The 18,884-nt window shown below is 44.6% G+C and overlaps 1 protein-coding gene across 2 annotated transcripts in view; it reads left to right on the forward strand.

The window, feature by feature from the left end:
• Positions 1-1,848: 1,848 nt before the first annotated feature.
• Positions 1,849-18,884, forward strand: part of LOC135902113 (uncharacterized) — a 42,483-nt gene continuing 25,447 nt past the window's right edge. Inside the window, exons 1-4 of one of the 2 annotated variants that reach the window (XM_065432030.1) lie at positions 1,849-2,174; positions 3,022-3,253; positions 13,050-13,210; positions 14,539-14,624. In XM_065432030.1, coding sequence (XP_065288102.1) covers positions 1,992-2,174; positions 3,022-3,253; positions 13,050-13,210; positions 14,539-14,624 — 662 coding nt within the window. In that variant the 5' untranslated portion in view covers positions 1,849-1,991. The remainder of the gene's footprint in view (positions 2,175-3,021; positions 3,254-13,049; positions 13,211-14,538; positions 14,625-18,884) is intronic. The other variant, XM_065432031.1, reaches the window with a different exon arrangement.

Consider the following 18,884-nt stretch of genomic DNA (forward strand, 5'->3'; position numbering starts at 1 on the left):
AGCAAGCTTGTCACAACAACTTGGAGAGACAGCCACCGTGTTTGGCTTGGGTGCAAGAGCTTGTGCGGTTTCACCTCTGCCAGCTTCTGGAATTCTTGGAAGGCAGATGTCTGCTTCGGCGACAAAAAGTAATTGAAAACATCGCGTGCCAGATCTTCAACTCCTCTTGGAAGTGTTTTACACGCATACGAGGCGCACAGATGGAACGAATGGCAAACGCACTTCATAATGAAGAGGCCTGGAATTTCTGCTTGTAGCAGCGACGCAACAGAATGATGTGCACCCATCATTACGTTCGCTCCGTCGGCCGCAAAACCAATCAAATTTTTGTCGTACGGAATTTTCGCAGCACTGAACACCGCCTTTAAGCTAGTGTAGAGAGAGCTGGCAGTCGCATCACTGACTGGTACTAAGTCCAGAAATGCATCCATTATGCCGCCGTCGGCGTTCATTACTCGGGCGACAAGTGACAGATGCTTCACCGTAGCCTTGTCAGTGGATTCGTCCACCAGAAGGGAGAACTTCTGTGTGCGCAAAAGCTCATAGAGCTCTTCGCGACTCTCCTCTCCAAGCACATTCTTTATGATTGCAGCGCACTTTGTCCGGCGGCAACTTAACTTCTTTGCGATCTGCGAGTCGTCACACGACGCCTTGACAACATCAACTAAATGCCCCATGGCATTAAAAGGTAGATTGTGTTCCGTGACAAACGCGGCAAGCCTGATTTCAGCCTCTTTGACCGATTTGTCTACTTGAGTTTGCCCACTTATTGAAGGCATGGATGTCAGCGCGCGGGTCGATTGCAAGCTTCCAGCGCTTTTCTTGTGCTTGGAGCTTGCAAGGTGGCGGTCGATTTCTGATTTCCCACCTTTACAATCGGATCTGCATGCTTTGCAGGAAAAATACAAGGTCCCTTTTTTACTGGCCGACAACCACCCTCTGTACTTCGGATCCGCTTCCCATTTGGTCAAATATTTTTGGTCGTACGCTTTCGCTTTCTTTTTGCTTGGCTCACCATCATCAAAGTCTCCTGGTCCAGAAGTTGCCATCTGACATGCAGCACGTTTGAACGGTGAAGGTACGCGGTGAGCGTAAACGTAGCGCGTTGATGCTGACACAAGTCAAAATTCAACTTTTTCTTTCGTAGAGCAGCAGTCACTCGTAGCGCCATCACACGCACGATTAAACAGTTTGAAAGTTATATGGTTTCGTTTTCGCCGATTATTTCGCGTTGCAGAACTGCTGTCGCCATCTATCAGCTTGGCAGAACACCAAAAATAGATGAGCAGTAACTAGCATTTTTTATAGTATTTTCTGTTTGGAAGGCAATATAATCAGATACGCCTGCCTTGAGGCCGCTTAAAGTAACTATTATACGGCCTCTTAAAATCCCTAGATTTCACAAAAAGACGCTAGATCCCTAAAGCAAGAGAAAAATCTCTAGATCTAGGGATAAATCCCTAGGGTTGGCATCACTGCTTCCCCTTCCATTTCACCCACCCATGTGGCAGCGACCTCTGCCGGCCATAGTGGGCATTCATTGCAGGCGGCGCCACGCTCATCCATTGAAAAGAGCTGGTGCACGGCAGCTGCAGCATCGGCTGCGTACCACAGAGCATAGAGTTTCTCACTAGTGAGAAACTCTATGCCACAGAGAATGTCCGTACGCTACTGTTGGCCTAATAAACGTTCGCTAAGCGACAAGGTATGCACTAAATAAAATTATACCATACAGTGAATTATAATTTAGTATTCTAAATTGTATAAAATGTATTTATAATAATGAGGTTGGTTGTGATATACCACTTTTTTACTTTTATTTAGCGCCTTCTTTAAGTACATTGGCAACTTTGTGTAACATGGCGGCGTTCATAAGAGAGCTCGCTTTTCAAACTACTGGATGCTTTCGTCCTTGTTTGTCGTATTTCATTTGGGTCTGCTCTTGTGAAGGCAGGGTTTGTTTTGCTTCATAGCTCGCTCGTCAGGACACTATGGACGCGAAGAAAGAGCTAGATGGGCTAACTTTTAAGGAGATGAGATTCAAGATGTGCCGCTTCCTCGAAGAGCAAGGGATCGTCAATGACCTTCGTGCGCGACTGCGCTACAAATTTGTGGAGGCGCTCAAGATAACTACACAAAGCGCCAAGTGTTCATCGCAAACTCTTCTCCATCAGGTTAGCGCTTTCATGTGTTACTCTGAACTATCAAATGACACGCGTACTTTGTTTGCCTTCTTCCGGTGACCGCTTTTCACCGGCTAACAAATGGCAAGATGCGCCTGCATAGAACCTTCTCGATTTTTATAGCCGAGTGTACCTGTTGCTGTACCTGTTGTATGTGTTGTCGCCGAACTTTGTAATCAGATTGTATGCGCGACGCGAATAGTGTTGCAATTCCTGGAAGGTATGCGAACACAAGCTACTACGCTGGAATCTTCGACGATTTATGTATAAAAGCCGACGCACGTGACCCGTTGATCAGATTTTAAATGGTGAGCTCTCCGCTATCCTTGTGCCGAGTGTGACTTGTTTTGCTGCGCACAGGTTCGCCGAATACACAGTTATTACTTTCGTGACTTGCGTTGTGCCACTGTGGTTGCTTACCGTCACTACAAGGTGGCACAGATATCGCGACGACAGGAAGAGAGTGCCCGCTAGCTTTCGCTGGTTGTTGAGTTTACTTACGATCGAACTAAACCAGTTCATAATGAGCGTGGTTACAAATATTTCTACGTAAGCAGGTCGATATGCGCCAACTAACGCACCAACAGAAAATCATCGACCAGTGCCCCTGCTCGAAACCGCTTTGAGCACTGCGCGCATTACCAACACATTTGATTCCCATCCTTGTCCGCAAGCCACGGATCACCTACATTTAGTTTAATCAAGTTCCTAGAACTCGCGCTTCCCTGGGATGCGTGTCGAGCGGACACCACCAAGGGAAGCTCCGGATGCGCAGACCCGCACTGCCGATACGCGTTGCTGGGCACAGAGACAGCTTCCCGAAACACTCTCGGCCCAGGTGGTCCTGTGGCTGATCCAGGACTACCTGTCCAGCCAGGGCTACGAGTACGCGCTGTGCACGCTCGCTTGCGAGTCTGGCGTCGGCCGGGAGCCCTTCTCGGCACGCGACGTCGAGGAGTTGCTGCGCGTGGCCCCGCAGCGTGACGGGCCGTGCCTGCTGCAGCGGATCGTGTCGCGCATGATGAGCCACCGGCCGGAGGCCGCCTCGGCGCAGACGTCGGTCGCACAGGGTGAGCGCCGCACGCCTTCGTGCGTTTTTTTAATGCGATTAGCGTTCTTAGCCCACTTTACGCCGCTGACCCAAGTTGTCCACTAGCTACGTGCTGGCTGGTGTCTCGCCGAGCAAGATAGCAGCCACAGTACTGGTTAGTATGTTTTATTTATTAATCACTTTACCCACAGCACCACAAATGGCGTTACAGTGGGGGCATTATAGTACAATGAAGGGGGGAAAATACACATGAATTGTTATGTGCATAAAACATTGCAATAACACATTCCTGGAATACACAATATTTCGGTACCAACGATCAGTACATCGCCAAACTATGATAGCGTGATACGTCTTCAGGCCACTAGTTCCCATGTAGACAAGAAAATGTGCGAGGTGCATGCAACTGAGAGCAGTAAGCGCCTCCCATGGCAGCTTCCCTGCAGTAGGCACCCGCCCGTGTCACATGAAATTGCTGGCACGCACTCAGTTTCCTATTGCAGTTCCAGCAAATTTCCTTGCGAGTCGTCACATGTCGCATTCACGGCTATCACCACCAACACTACTGTGATCAACCTCAATGAGTCGGCACGCCATGCTGCACGAGGGATCGTCGACTGCATAGCTACCGGGCAGCGTGATTTTCAGGGTACAAACAATGGGGACTCTACTTCCTCGTACAATGAAATTTCTAAGCGCTTTTACTTGGCTTGGAGGATCTGCCCCCTCCCACATTCTATACTCAATAGACCTCAGGCTCTAACACTAAGGCTTCTACAGACGGGGGCAAACCCAAACGCCCCACTTCTTCACAGGCTTTACCCTGAAATTCAGGCAACAGATGCATGTACACTATGCAATGACAGCAAATTTAGATCACATGCTCTGGCGGTGTCCTGCGTTGCGCGGCGATGAAAGCGACACTTCTTTATGCTGGGATGCAGTTCTACACAGCCCCAACCTCGAAGAACAGTTATGGGCTGTCCAACAGGCCACGATGTGGCAGAGAGGCTCGGCCTCTCTGTCCCGACGTGGGTGCGGCCCACTGCGTGCTAACGCATGCCCTATAGCACCACAACCATTCATCCATCCATCCATCATGTTCTGGCGTCGCCCACCTGCTCAATTTTGTTTCGGCTTCCCATTGCCGTCTTAAAAATACTACACAATAGGCCTTGAAGGACACAAGTCCACTTGACAAAACAGCTCCTGCCTTCACCTTGTTCTTGTTTTGCTCATCATCTTGAATTTTCATTTCCCACCTTCCCCCTGTTTTCCCTGCACATTAGGAAAATGATATGTGTCTCGGGGTGCTCAGGCCCCACCAGTTCGAGACATCTCATTCCACGATTCTTGCCGAGTGGGTATGTCAAAATTTCCTGCCCGAAGAAGTTGCTGACCCGGGCCCGATTCGAGTAGCACCAATGTAAGCTTTCTAAAGCTGCCAAAACGACAATGGGTGTCTCAGGCCTCTAGGGCGCCACCACCTAGGCGTGCATCGGCATCGTGTGCTGCAATAATTTACACATTTTTATTACGTAGATGCCAACTGCAATTGAGTCCACCACATTTTTTAGTGACTTCAGATTGTACATCTTCCCAGTTGGTACATTTTTTCTTGCATTCTTTCCCAAAATGTATGAATGAAATTCTGCTGTATATATGACATATTTGGGTGGTCATTTGAGAGCTATCTGGCCGTGAAAGCTTTAAAGCTCCGTTACGAGAATAAACCAGTATGGAAGTGCTGATCCTGCTCCCTTGCAAAGGCCTTGCAAAAGAGCAAAATTGCGTTAGCTACTGCGAGCATAAGTGGGCTCCACTTATGCTAGCAGTAACTAATGCTTAGTTGCTCTTTTACAAGGCCTTCATGACTCTGCAAGATTCCTGTGAAATGACCACCTAAAGATGCCATTAGTTTGTCCTCAAGGTCTAATGTATTACAGAGGGCAGTGGCTTAGAGGAACACAAATAATAAAGAGAACAAAAGTGCAGGGAGCGATTTAAACAAGCAATAACGTTATCTTCACTAGTTGCCATGTCAGCGGGGAGATGGGTTTTACTGTACGCGAGGTATAAGAAAAGCAGAAGAAATATTCGTATTGCACATTTGAATACCACGAACTGTTGGAAGCAGTAGTTTCATTTCTGACCTAAATATCTGCAAAGTTCAAGAAAATATGCTGCAAATATCAATAAAATTTATTTTGAAGTTGTGTAATTCCGCACCAAAAATTGTAGTGTAATGCACATGTAATGTAGTCAAGATGAGTTGATTGTTGGGCTAGCTGGTCTTGCATTGCTGATGAAAGTTAGCACAACATAAAGACAGTGCTTGTCTTGGTCTTCGCTTCCTGTGTGCATTGTCTTTTCCTTGCTGTAATTTTTCTCATCAGTAGTGATGTATAGTTGTTTACAGCCTATGTGAAACAGTTGCATTCTTCAGATGAGTATTGATGAAAAGCCTACTCGCAAATCAACATTCATTGAACAGGGCATGTTCACTGTCGATCAGTTTAAGCCTCCAGCATCATGTGATCTTCTCTCTTGTTCGGCTTACTCACAAAGTCAGTGGTATGATTTATAAGTTTACTCAACCTTACATGTCTTAAAAAAGATAGTTTGCACAATTGGAATACCATGTTTTTTTTTTCTTTTCTGCAGAGCTGCAAAGTCGCAAACTTAGCATCTGTTTATTTTTTTATTTTCTGGCAGTTCTTTGTAAACGAGAAAAAAATAAAGCCATCATAAGTGATAAATCCGCTCCAAGCAGTTAGATTAATTTTTCTAAGGTGTCAAATGGAGCAGATTGAGATTGGTTCGCTGCTTTATTTATTTATTTTTATTTATTTATACAAGTACCTGCAGCGCCGCAAGGGCATTATTGCAGGGGGGGGGGGGCAAATTGAAGAAAAATGAACATGTGACAAAAACTTGATACAGCTAAGCACAGGTGGTAAAAGTAACAAAATATGTAACATCGATGAGTCATCTCGACGGCAACACGGTCTTCAGTGAAATGCGGTGCAAAATTGCAAGACAGAAATGGAAAGGGTACACTATTGCATGAAGTGCAATGCCAGCCAAATGATATAAAGAAAACGGGATAATATACTACGACAGACTGCGTGACAATAAATACAGAAACCCTGAATACGTTTTACATTCACCAATGCTTCTGGGAAGCCTATTCCAGTGTGCGGAAGCATGTGGAAAAAATGAATTACGGTAGACATCAGTACGACAGCGCATTTCAAGAACTTTCAGCTCGTGATCACATCGTTTAGAGATGAAGTGCGGAGGGAAAATGTACAAGTTCTTATTTATTCCTGTGAGATCAGAGTAGATTCGGAAAAAAAGTTCTAATTGTGCAGTTAATCGGCGGTGTGCTAGTGTTTTCCAACCAAAGTCCTCTTTAAGTAATGTAATACTGCTACGGAAGTTATAATTATCAGAAACAAATCTTGCAGCGCGGTTTTGGACGCGTTCGAGCTTTTCTATAAGTTTAGAGCTTTGAGGGTCCCATACCTCGCAAGCGTATTCGAGTACTGGACGAACATTTGTTATGTAAAGCAGTTCTTTTACTTTCTGGGGGGCGTTATAAAAATTACGTCTAACAAGGTTTAGCATACGAGATGATTTTAAGGTTAAGTATTCAATATGTCTGTTCCATGTTAAATTTTCTGAAAAATAGACCCCGAGGTATTTGTAGTGTTGGACCTTTTCAAGAAGTAGTCTGTCCAATTTATACACTGATCTCACAGGAAAGTGTTTACGGGTGAATGACACAAGTTGGCATTTAGCATTGTTCAAAGACATGCTCCACTTAATGCACCAAGCATGAATTTTGTTTAGATCATTCTGCAAACTACTAACATCGCAATCATTTTCTACATTCTTGTATGTGGCACAATCATCAGCATATAACCTCACTTTGCATTCTAGATTGTTGACAGTGTCATTTATAAAGACTAAAAATAACAAAGGCCCCAAAACAGACCCTTGGGGCACGCCAGAGGTTATGGTGACAGGTGTTGATTTAGTGCCGTTTATTAAAACATATTGTGTTCGTCCAGACAGGTAATTTCCTATCCAATGTACTATTGCAGGGTGTATACCGAGACAAGATAATTTATGTAAAAGCAATGCATGAGAAACGGTGTCAAAAGCTTTCTGGAAATCCAAAAATATACAGTCTACCTGAAATCCAAGGTCAAAAGAGTAAAAGAGATCATGAGAGAACTCTACCAGTTGAGTCGTACATGACAAGCCGGGCCTGAATCCATGTTGAAAATTCGAAAAGAAATTATTGCTTTGAAGGTGTTTCATCACAGCACTGTATATAATGTGTTTTGCAACATAGACATGTTAGAGAAATAGGCCTGTAGTTTTCTAGCACATTTTTGGGACCGTTTTTATGAACGGGAACGACGTGGGCTACCTTCCACTCTGCAGGTAATGAAATGGTATTTAATGATTTATTAAACAGAGCGACTAAAATATGCGCAATTTCTTGAGAACAGGATTTCAATACCTGCGACGGAATACCATCAGGACCGCCGGCCGATTTGTTGTTCAGATTGGAAATAAGCTTCAGAACACGGTTATATGTGACAGTGACCATAGGCGTATTCTCGTAGACTATTTCTTGTATTTCAGGCGGTTTACCAGTGTACGTCTCAGAAAAAACACTTTTAAAATAGGAATTCAGACAGCAAGCCTTCTCATAATCATCAAGCACTGTTTTCTGGCCAACTGATAAAATAGGGACAGTGGTGTCCACTTTACCATTTATTTTAACAAATTTCCAAAATTCTTTAGGATTATCCCTCAACTTTGCGTCAAGCGATGAATTATAAGTTTGTTTATTCACCTTTATTTCTTGCCTAATTTTGTAGTTCACGTGACGCATTTCATGGAAAACAGACTGATTGCGAGTCTTCAGATACGAAGCATACAGGTGGCGTTTTTTGTTAATTAGTGAGCGAATTTTCTTATCTACCCAAGGTTTATCTTTCTGGCGTCTAGTTGTCAAAAGTTTGGAAGGTATGTATTTTTCAATTAAAGCCTTTAATTTATCTCTAAAAAGAATCCAAGCTTCATCTATGTCCACTGCCTGGCTGACCTCATAAAAAATAGGGAAGAAATTTGAAAGCTCTCGTAATAAAGACATGTAATCCCCTCGGTCATAGAAAAAAACCTTTCTGGGATATTTATGGGCTGGTCTAACTGAAGCGGCACTAGACGTGACAACAACGCAGTCGTGATCACTGATACCAGGGATGACAGCTACATTTTGGATCAACGACTCAGAGCTAGCAAAAAACGAATCTAAAGTGCTGGCAGAAAAATGGTCTCGTCGCGTGCATTCAGAGACGAATTGGGTTAGGTCATTAGTTATAACAAACTCTGAAAAGTCAAGAGATAGGGATTATAGCAAATTTCCTCCTTGCCCATGAGCAAAACGTGAACAAGGTGAATGCTGGAGCCAACGTTTCGACAAGTGGACTTGTCTTCTTCAAGGCGACGTATGCTTTCCTTGCCACAGTATATATAGGTAGGGTTCTTCTAAAGGGGAGAGGGTGTGAGGCGGGAGGATGCAGAAACGAGGGAAAATGTGTTAGCGTGTCGAATTGAGAGTAAAGAAACACTGTGTACAAGGTCAAAGCCAGGGCCCCCCTCACCCATCCCGGTCTGTCAACGCACGCGCGTGAGCCGGCGTGTCAAGGGCATCTGACACGCTGGCTGCCAAAAAAAGGAAAAGGAAAGAGAAAAAAAAAAGCGCAGGGGGGATACGTCAAGAAATCAAACTAAGTGTTGTTGCCTATAGCTTGAAGTTTAGCATGGTGAATAGATTCTAAAGCTCCCTTTGAAACGTTTATGCCTATTAGTTGCAATGTCTTGAACTTAAGGATAAGGTATGATTCTCTGTATTTTCTTTCTCGTTCAAAACAGAAATTTGACTGTAAGATGTAGAGTTTAAGTTCATCAAAGTTATGACTTGGTTGGTTGAAATGCTCGGCGACGGCTTTGGGAAGCTTTTTAACTGTGTCCGCGCGATGTCCGTTTAATCTGACGTTCATTGATTGTCCTGTTTCACCGATACATCGTTTCTTACAGAGGGAACATTCAAGCATATAAATCACATCCGAACTTGTACAAGTGAAGGTAGATTTGATTTTATGTGTATAACTATTTGCGGTGCTTTTAATTTTAATGTCACTTTGAAGGTGCCTGCAGGTTTTGCACCTAGGGAGACAACATGCTTTTATTACGGGGGAATTCTGTTGGCTGACTTTTGCGTGCACTAACATGTCTTTAAAGTTCTTGTTTCGGCGATAGGTAACCCTGGGTACATTCGCGAACGCTTTTCGCAGACACTCGTTACTTGATAATATTGGGTGGTATTTTCTTAGGATGTTGTTTATGTTTCGGAGTGCATTAGAATATCTTGTTATAAAGGCCGGCGGTCTGTCAGATTCTACTGTGGGTTGTCTCTTCGCCAATTCTGACTGTCTCTCCAATCTTGACGCGGCATCATAAGCTCTGTCGAGAGCAACTTGGGGATAGTTTCTTTCTGCTAGCATTGATTTAAGGTAATTTAGGTGGCGGATATAATCGTAGTCTTTGCTGCAGATTCTTCTTATACGTTTCGCTTGTCCGACAAAAATTCCTTGCTTGCAATGTCGCGGGTGATGACTGTTGTAGTCTAAATATTGCTGGCTATCTGTAGGCTTCCGGTAAAGTGTCGTTCTCAGTTTTCCGTTTTCTATGTAGACCGTCGTGTCCAGGAAGTTGATCTGACTAGGAGAGTGGTGAGCAGTAAATTTAATTCTCGGGTGAAAGCGAATGAAATGGCTAGTTAAGTCGGTTAAGGCGCTTGTGCCGTGTTCCCATATTATAAATACGTGATCAATGTAACGAAGTAGGTGTGGGGTTTTAAAGAGTAGGATTTCAGCAGGTCTGCTTCAAGCTATCCCATGAAAATGTTCGCATACGTGGGAATGAATGGCGTACCCTGCTAGTGCCGAAAATTTGCAGGTAGTGTATAGAATTGAATTCGAAATAGTTGAGCGTGAGAACTAACCTAAGGAGCGATAAGTAAACTTCAGGAGCATGCGCCTAGGGATTGATTGCGAGGAATCTAGAAATGGCTTCAATTCCTTCACTCATGGGAATGTTGGTGTAAAGGGCAGAAACATCCAAAGTGACTAGTATAACGCAGTCGGAAAGAATTTGGTTGGCGTTGATGCCGTCGATAATTCGAAGGAAGTGCGGCGGGTCTTGAACGAAAGATGGGAGGGTGGTGGGTATGTTCGACAGGTGGTGATTTAAGAATTTAGGTAGTGACTCAGTAGGTGCGTTGTTATTTGACACAATAGGCCAACCTGGGATTTCTGCTGTAAATATTTCTTCGACCGGAACATTATGTATTTTAAGAAGAAGATAAAAGTGGCCTGCTGTTTTGTTCTTGGGCATCATGAAGCGATATTCAGATTGCGTGATTAGTTCCCTGGACAGGAGCTTCGCTATTGTGCTTATCACAATATTGCTGTAATCTGAAGTTGGGTTAGAGTAGAGTTTTCTGTAATGGGTGTGGTTGCTCAGTTGTTTGGAGGCCTCATTCTTGTACTTTTCGATAGGCCAGATTATGGGTATGCCATTCGCTCCCACGTATGCGAACATTTTCATGGGACAGCTTGAAGCAGACCTGCTGAAATCCTACCCTTTAAAACCCCACACCTATCTTTGTTACATTGACGACATACTTATAATATGGGAACACGGCACAAGCGCCTTAACTGACTTAATTAGCCATTTCAATCGCTTTCACCCGAGTATTAAATTTACTGATCACCACTCTCCTAGTCATATCAACTTCGTGGACACGACGGTCTACAAAGAAAACGGAATACTGAGAACGACACTTTACCGGAAGCCTACAGTTAGCCAGCAATATTTAGACTGCAACAGTCATCACCCGCGACATTGCAAGCAAGGAATTTTTGTCGGACAAGCGAAACGTATAAGAAGAATCTGCAGCGAAGACCACGATTATATCCACCACCTACTTGACCTTAAATCAACGCTAGCAGAAAGGAACTGTCCCCAAGTTGCTCTCGATAGAGCTTATGATGCTGCGTCAAGATCGGAGAGACAGTCGGAACTGGCGAAGAGACAGCTCACAGTAGAATCTGACAGACCGCCGGCCTTTATAACAAGATATTCTAATGCACTCCCAAACATAAACAACATCCTAAGAAAATACCACCCAATATTATCATGTAACGAGTGTCTGCGAAAAGCGTTCGCGGATGTACCCAGGGTTACCTATCGCCGAAACAAGAACTTTAAAGACATGTTAGTGCACGCAAAAGTCAGCCAACAGCATTCCCCCGTAATAAAAGCATGTTGTCTCCCTAGGTGCAAAACCTGCAAGCACCTTCAAAGTGACATTAAAATTAAAAGCACCGCAAAAAGTTATACACATGAAGTCAAATCTAGCTTCACTTGTACAAGTTCAGATGTGATTTATATGCTTGAATGTTCCTTCTGTAATATACAATATATCGGTGAAACAGGACAATCAATGAACGTCAGATTAAACGGACATCGCGCGGACGCAGCTAAAAAGCTTCCCAAAGCCGTTGCCGAGCATTTCAACCAACCAAGTCATAACTTTGATGAACTTAAACTCTACATCTTACAGTCAAATTTCCGTTCTGAACGAGAAAGAAAATACAGAGAATCATACCTTATCCATAACTTCAAGACATTGCAACCAATAGGCATAAATGTTTCAAAGGGAGCTTTAGAATCTATTCACCATGCTAAACTTCAAGCTATAGGCAACAACACTTAGTTTGATTTCTTGGCACATGCCCCCCCCCCCCCCTTTTTCTTTTTTTCCTTTTCCTTTTTTTGGCAGCTGGCGTGTCAGACGCCCTTGACACGCCAGCTAACGCGCGTGCATTGACAGACCGGGATGGGTGGGGGGTGGGCCCTGGCTTTGACTTTGTACACAGTGTTCCTTTACTCTCAATTCGACACGCTAACACATTTTCCCTCGTTTCCGCATCCTCCCGCCTCACAACCTCTCCCGTTTAGAAGAACCCCACCTGTATATACTGTGGCGAGGAAAGCATACGTCGCCTTGAAGAAGACAAGTCCACTAGTCTAAACGTTGGCTCCAGCATTCACCTTGTTCACGTTTTGCTCATCGTCTTGAATTTCCATCTCCCGCATTCCCCGTCTTTTCTCCTTGCCCATGTATTTTAGCTACAAGCTCCTGAGGTAAAGCTTTCTGTTGACACTGTGGGCCACTTGGCAGTACATGGGTGCATTGCAAGGCGAATGTTTTCATTATGTCATTGCACCGAATGACTGCAGTGTAAGTATCTCTATTATGCAGGAGACCCAGAAGGGTTGCGTTTTAGTCGAAAGAAAGAAACAGGCGCCAGAAGTGTGTGTGGGGGGCGGGGTGATTCTTTTTCCGATAGTACCACATGCAAAAATACAAATAAAATGAAAACAAAATAAAGTGGCAATACATTGAGTACAAAAGTTGCAAGTTTGACATTCATTGCACAACATTATAAAATTGATATACACATTTTTTTAATAAAATTGAAAATTTTTTACGACTTGTGGGTAAAGCCAACAGCCCGCTGAGCATTGATACAAAAGAAATGTGTTACTGCTGCTATCAGATTGCCTGGTCATATCGAACACAGAGCAGCATCTCGGGTATTCATGGGCAGTCCAGGATGATAAATCCAAGTGTGCTTATGTTGTCCTTGCGCTTTGAATCTCAGTGCCTGAGGCAAGCCAGGTGCAGGCCGAGCTGGAGAGGCTCAAGGGCTCCATGGCCGAAGCAGAGCAGAGGCTGCTTGCTGTCCAGCGGCAGCTGCAGAGTGCACAGCCTCCGAGCAAGGATGCTGTGTCACTGCTGGGTCAACAACCTTGTCACCGGCAGGTGGGTGACCAGGCCTTCTACTGCACCACTGTGCTCAACCGAAGCAGCACGATACTTACGCTTGGGTCAAACAGTTTGATTTAACTTCTAAATGCAAGCATTTCAAGCATTGCCTTTCTTTCTTTTTGTTTGAAGGTGCTAATGTAAAAATCTTGTGCCTCATTAGTATTTTTGCTTTGTTGTATAGTTGCTAACTCTGTAGTCAAGGCATGAAATCTGAATTCCTCGCGTGTGCAAAAAATCAATGATTATGTCAGCTTGCTGTGCAACTAGTTGAATATGCGAGTCCAGCACAACTGCAGAATTGAAGGAGGCTCACTAGATATGTGACAAGCTGCAGAGGTGATGGTTACAGTAGCCTGCATCAGTCATCTCAGTGCAGCAGTGACAGAGGCTGCTCTGACCGTACTGCCGAAATTGACCACCATCGAAGCAGGCATTCTCTCCTGCTTCTTCACTGTGGCCATTGAGCACAGGATGAGCCTCTGCTCTCATGTGCGTAGCAGTACTGCTCATCTGCGTCTGCGTGACGCGTCTGCGACTTTGAATTCAGGTCGCAGATTGCGCTGTGTTTGTCACTAACTTTTATTGGGTGAACTTGTGGCCACAAAAGCAAGTTACACTCAAAGCACTGCGACAACGGTGAACATGGTCAGTGATTGGCGAAGTCTGATCTGTGGGGCAAGCGTTTCGGCTTTTACACGAGTCATTGAACGTTCCAGAATAATCGCTGGTACCCGCGTGTCTTCCACTACACAATTTGCATCATGAATACAAGCAATAAGATTACACAAGGTTCGGTGACAACAGACAGTAGATAGAACCCTCAATAACATTCGAGAAACTTCTGATACATGCAGGCACGTCCTGCACTGAGTGATAACATTTCTGAGGCGGTGAAACGTGGCCACCCAATAAAGATAAACGGGTACGCGTGTCAATATTGTGAGCAGATATTAACAATGTGTGAAGGCATGCAGAAAGAGCAATGGAAGAGCCAGGCTAGCTCATTCTAGTTACTGTACTTGTGCAATGTTTATAAATGTCCAGACGTTTAAGGTGAAAGTAATCTATCACTTCTGAGTAATTGCTCAATTACTTTTCTGGGGCAGTAATTGCTCACTGTACTTGACGTTTCAATTAAGTACAAATTGTATTTTTTTTTTTCTGTGATGTAGAGAAGTCTGATGGTAAACTGTTCATGATATCCTCATTGACAGCATTGGTAGTTGAACTCTAAGTTAACTGTTATAGTAACCCCTGTGTTGCTTCAGGACATTAAACGCACACAAGCGTTCCTTTAATTATTGCATTGCCTTCTGTTTCAGGCCATGCGTCAGATGTCAGTACTGACTGAGTTGAGCAGCATTGGCAGCGACACCATTCCTGAAAGCAGCACTCTGTCTTCTTCAGGGTAAGGAGTTGTGCCAATAGTGTGCTGCTATCCAGGCAGCTTATACAGTTAAACCTCAGTACTGTAAACAATGTTGGAACAAACAACGTTTAATAAAATGAAAGGAAATGCATTGCGACAACAGTCAAAGCGCACGCGTGCACAAGCACACGTCAGCGTTCCACACCAACTGCTGATGATGATAGGTTGGGCAGTGCCACCTAATGATAACTCCGCCATTCTGGCCCACTGACTGTCCTCAGTCAGCAGTATAGTGAAGGTCGATCCAAATAGGTCACAAAGCTTCGGGTGAAAAGTGGTTCAGTACAAATTGTCACCGACATCAGCAAGGGTGGTTATGGGAGCAGCGATTGAAGCGCGACTATGTTTGGAGGGAACTAACATTGGGAAAGAAAAAAGGCGTTTTTTTAATTCAACTGAGACACAGTTAGATTCATTCAACGAAAATAAAATTTCTGGTCCAATTTATATATTCGTGATGAGTTAAGAAAATAGAAGTTTATTTATTTCATTAATATAATAAATAAATTTTTTTTCAGCGCCCATCGTTACAGGGGTCATTGACGCCGCTATCACTCGCAGTGCAATGCAGCTCTTGAAATGTGCAAGGAAGGCGCGCTCGTAAAGTTCACCTGTGTATATGCGCCCCCCTCACACATTGTACTTTTTTGCTTGTGGACGCTTGTCTGAATTTTGTCACGCAGGTAGCTTCATTGCTTCTTAACCTGTTCAATTAAAAGGAGTGAGTTACGACCGCCAGATAATTGTTTAGTTGCTTTCGTGCGACTGCGCTGTGCGACAGGATTGGCATCCGATGATAGGATCAGCACTCTACACCTGAAGCTTTCGTTGGCCTCCAAAGAAAGTACCGTATTTACACGATTGTAAGTCAACCTCCTTTTTTTAAATTTGAAAATCTGAAGTTGGGGGGTCAATTTACAATCGAAACCAAAACATGGCTCCGAAAAAAAAAAGGGGGGGGAGTCTAACAGGATATCAGGGGAGCTACAATGTACAGTCGCCGACTGATTTTCCGGACTCCAAAAATTTGGACATGCCCGATTATTTGGTCAGCTTCGTGGCACCGCCATTCTCCCCATAGACCATAATGTATAACTGCCGAAAGTTCGGACTCCTTGCAACCTCTCGTCTGATTTTTCGGACGCTCCTTGAGCCAACTCGATCAAGAGCACCATGCACCGACTCTGACTGGTGCTTGGCTCGACTTGCTGAACGCCATTTTTGTCTTGAACAGAGCTTCCTTGCTGCCCCATGAAGTGGCGCTACTGGAAACCTCCGCTCATCATCATCGTTTCTGCCTGGTTCGACAGAGTGGCTCTACAGCAGTTCCAGTTTCAGCTTAGTAAGCCATGTTAAGACAATCCAGCAGCTTATTTGTTTCTTTGCGCACGACGCTGCAAGCAGGTCACGTTTTTCGTTTGTGCGACTGGTGTCAGCACTGTGGTGTTTACTTTGAGTGCTGTGTCGAGGTTTCGGTGATCCAACGCGGCATACGGAAACATCGCGTCAGGTGTCTAATGGTGCCGATAGTGCCCGCACAGACTGCGCTGGGGAGTGCCGGCAAGCGGGTGCCGGGAGGCCTAATATTTGTCGCCTTCTGATGTGCTCCCTACTGACGCGGTAAATGTTCTGCCAGGACCTGTGCAGTAGTTGCATTGCGACTCCGAACAGCGCCTCATTTGACAGTTTCACAGGTGCTGACACAGCTGTACTGACATGCGCAACTGGATGACGGCGAGATCATTCGCAGGTTTCTGCTGCACCGCCGGACGATGACAGCGATTCGGAAGATGACGCACGATGTGCTGCGCTGCCGTCGCATGTGGAGCGTGTACAAGTAGCGAGCGCTTTCAGCCGCCTATAGTGATCGTATGACCCTCTCCGAGATTCAGGCTTATCTCATCATCATCATCATCAGCCTGGTTACGCCCACTGCAGGGCAAAGGCCTCTCCCTTGTTTCTCCAAAAACCCCGGTCATGTACTAATTGTGGCCATGCCGTCCCTGCAAACTTCTTAATCTCATCCGCCCACCTAACTTTCTGCCGTCCCCTGCTACGCTTCCCTTCCCTTGGAATCCAGTCCGTAACCCTTAATGACCATCGGTTATCTTCCTTCCTCATTACATGTCCTGCCCATGCCCATTTCTTTTTCTTGATTTCAACTAAGATGTCTAAGATTATATTAAATCACGTTTGTTCCCTCACCCGATCTGCTCTTTTCTTATCCCTTAACGTTACACCTATCATTCTTCTTTCCATAGCTCGTTGCGTCGTCCTCAATTTGAGTAGAACCCTTTTCGTAAGCCTCCAGGTTTCTACCCCGTAGGTGAGTACTGGTAAGACAGTTATTATACACTTTTCTCTTGAGGGATAATGGCAACCTGCTGTTCATGATCTGAGAATGCCTGCCAAACGCACCCCAGCCCATTCTTATTCTTCTGATTATTTCCATCTCATGATCCGGATCCGCAGTCACTACCTGCCCTAAGTAGATGTATTCCCTTACGACTTCCAGTGCCTCGCTGCCTATTGTAAACTGCTGTTCTCTTCCGAGACTGTTAAACATTACTTTAGTTTTCTGCAGATTAATTTTTAGACCCACTCTTCTGCTTTGCCTCTCCAGGTCATTGAGCATGCATTGCACTTGGTCCCCTGAGTTACTAAGCAAGGCAATATCATCAGCAAATCGCAAGTTACTAAGGTATTCTCCATTAACTTTTATCCCCATTTCTTCCCAATCCAGGTCTCTGAATACCTCCTGTAAACACGCTGTGAATAGCATTGGAGAGATCATATCTCCCTGCCTGACGCCTTTCTTTATTGGGATTTTGTTGCTTTCTTTATGGAGGACTGTGGTGGCAGTGGAGCCGCTATAGATATCTTTCAGTATTTTTACATACGGCTCGTCTACACCTTGATTCCGTAATGCCTCCATGATTGCTGAGGTTTCGACAGAATCAAATGCTTTCTCGTAATCAATGAAAGCTATATATAAGGGTTGGTTATATTCCGCACATTTCTCTATCGCCTGATTGATAGTGTGAATATGATCTATTGTTGAGTAGCCTTTACGGAATCCTGCCTGGTCCTTTGGTTGACAGAAGTCTAAGGTGTTCCTGATTCTATTTGCGATTACCTTAGTAAATACTTTGTAGGCAACGGACAGTAAGCTGATCGGTCGATAATTTTTCAAGTCTTTGGCGTCCCCTTTCTTATGGATTAGGATTATGTTAGCGTTCTTCCAAGATTCCGGTACGCTCGAGGTCATAAGGCATTGCATATACAGGGTGGCCAGTTTCTCTAGAACAATTTGTCCACCATCCTTCAACAAATCTGGTGTTACCTGATCCTCCCCAGCTGCCTTCCCCCTTTGCATATCTCCCGAGGCTTTCTTTACTTCTTCCGGCGTTACCTGTGGGATTTCGAATTCCTCTAGACTATTTTCTCTTCCATTATTGTCATGGGTGCCACTGGTACTGTATAAATCTCTATAGAACTCCTCAGCTACTTGAACTATCTCATCCATATTAGTAATGATATTGCCGGCCTTGTCTCTTAACGCATACATCTGATTCTTGCCAATTCCTAGTTTCTTCTTCACTGTTTTTAGGCTTCCTCCGTTCCTGAGAGCATGTTCAATTCTATCCATATTATACTTCCTTATGTCAGCTGTCTTACGCTTCTTGATTAACTTCGAAATTTCTGCCAGTTCTATTGTAGCTGTAGGGTTAGAGGCTTTCATACATTGGCGTTTCTTGATCAGATCTTTCGTCTCCTGTGATAGTTTACTGGTATCCTGCCCAACGGAGTTACCACCGACTTCCATTGCACACTCCTTAATGATGCCCACAAGATTGTCTTTCATTGCTTCAACGCTAAGGTCCTCTTCCTGAGTTAAAGCCGAATACCTGTTCTGTAGCTTGATCTGGAATTCCTCTATTTTCCCTCTTTCCGCTGACTCATGGATCGGCTTCTTATGTACCAGTTTCTTCCGTTCCCTTCTCATGTCTAGGCTAATTCGAGTTCTTACCATCCTGTGGTCACTGCAGCGCACCTTGCCGAGCACGTCCACATCTTGTATGATGCCAGGGTTAGCGCAGAGTATGAAGTCTATTTCATTTCTAGTCTCGCCGTTCGGGCTCCTCCACGTCCACTTTCGGCTATCCCGCTTGCGGAAGAAGGTATTCATTATCCTCATGTTATTTTGTTCCGCAAACTTCACTAATAACTCCCCCCTGA

The sequence above is a fragment of the Dermacentor albipictus genome, chromosome 3 (assembly GCF_038994185.2).
Source record: "Dermacentor albipictus isolate Rhodes 1998 colony chromosome 3, USDA_Dalb.pri_finalv2, whole genome shotgun sequence".
NCBI classification, from domain to species: domain Eukaryota; kingdom Metazoa; phylum Arthropoda; class Arachnida; order Ixodida; family Ixodidae; genus Dermacentor; species Dermacentor albipictus.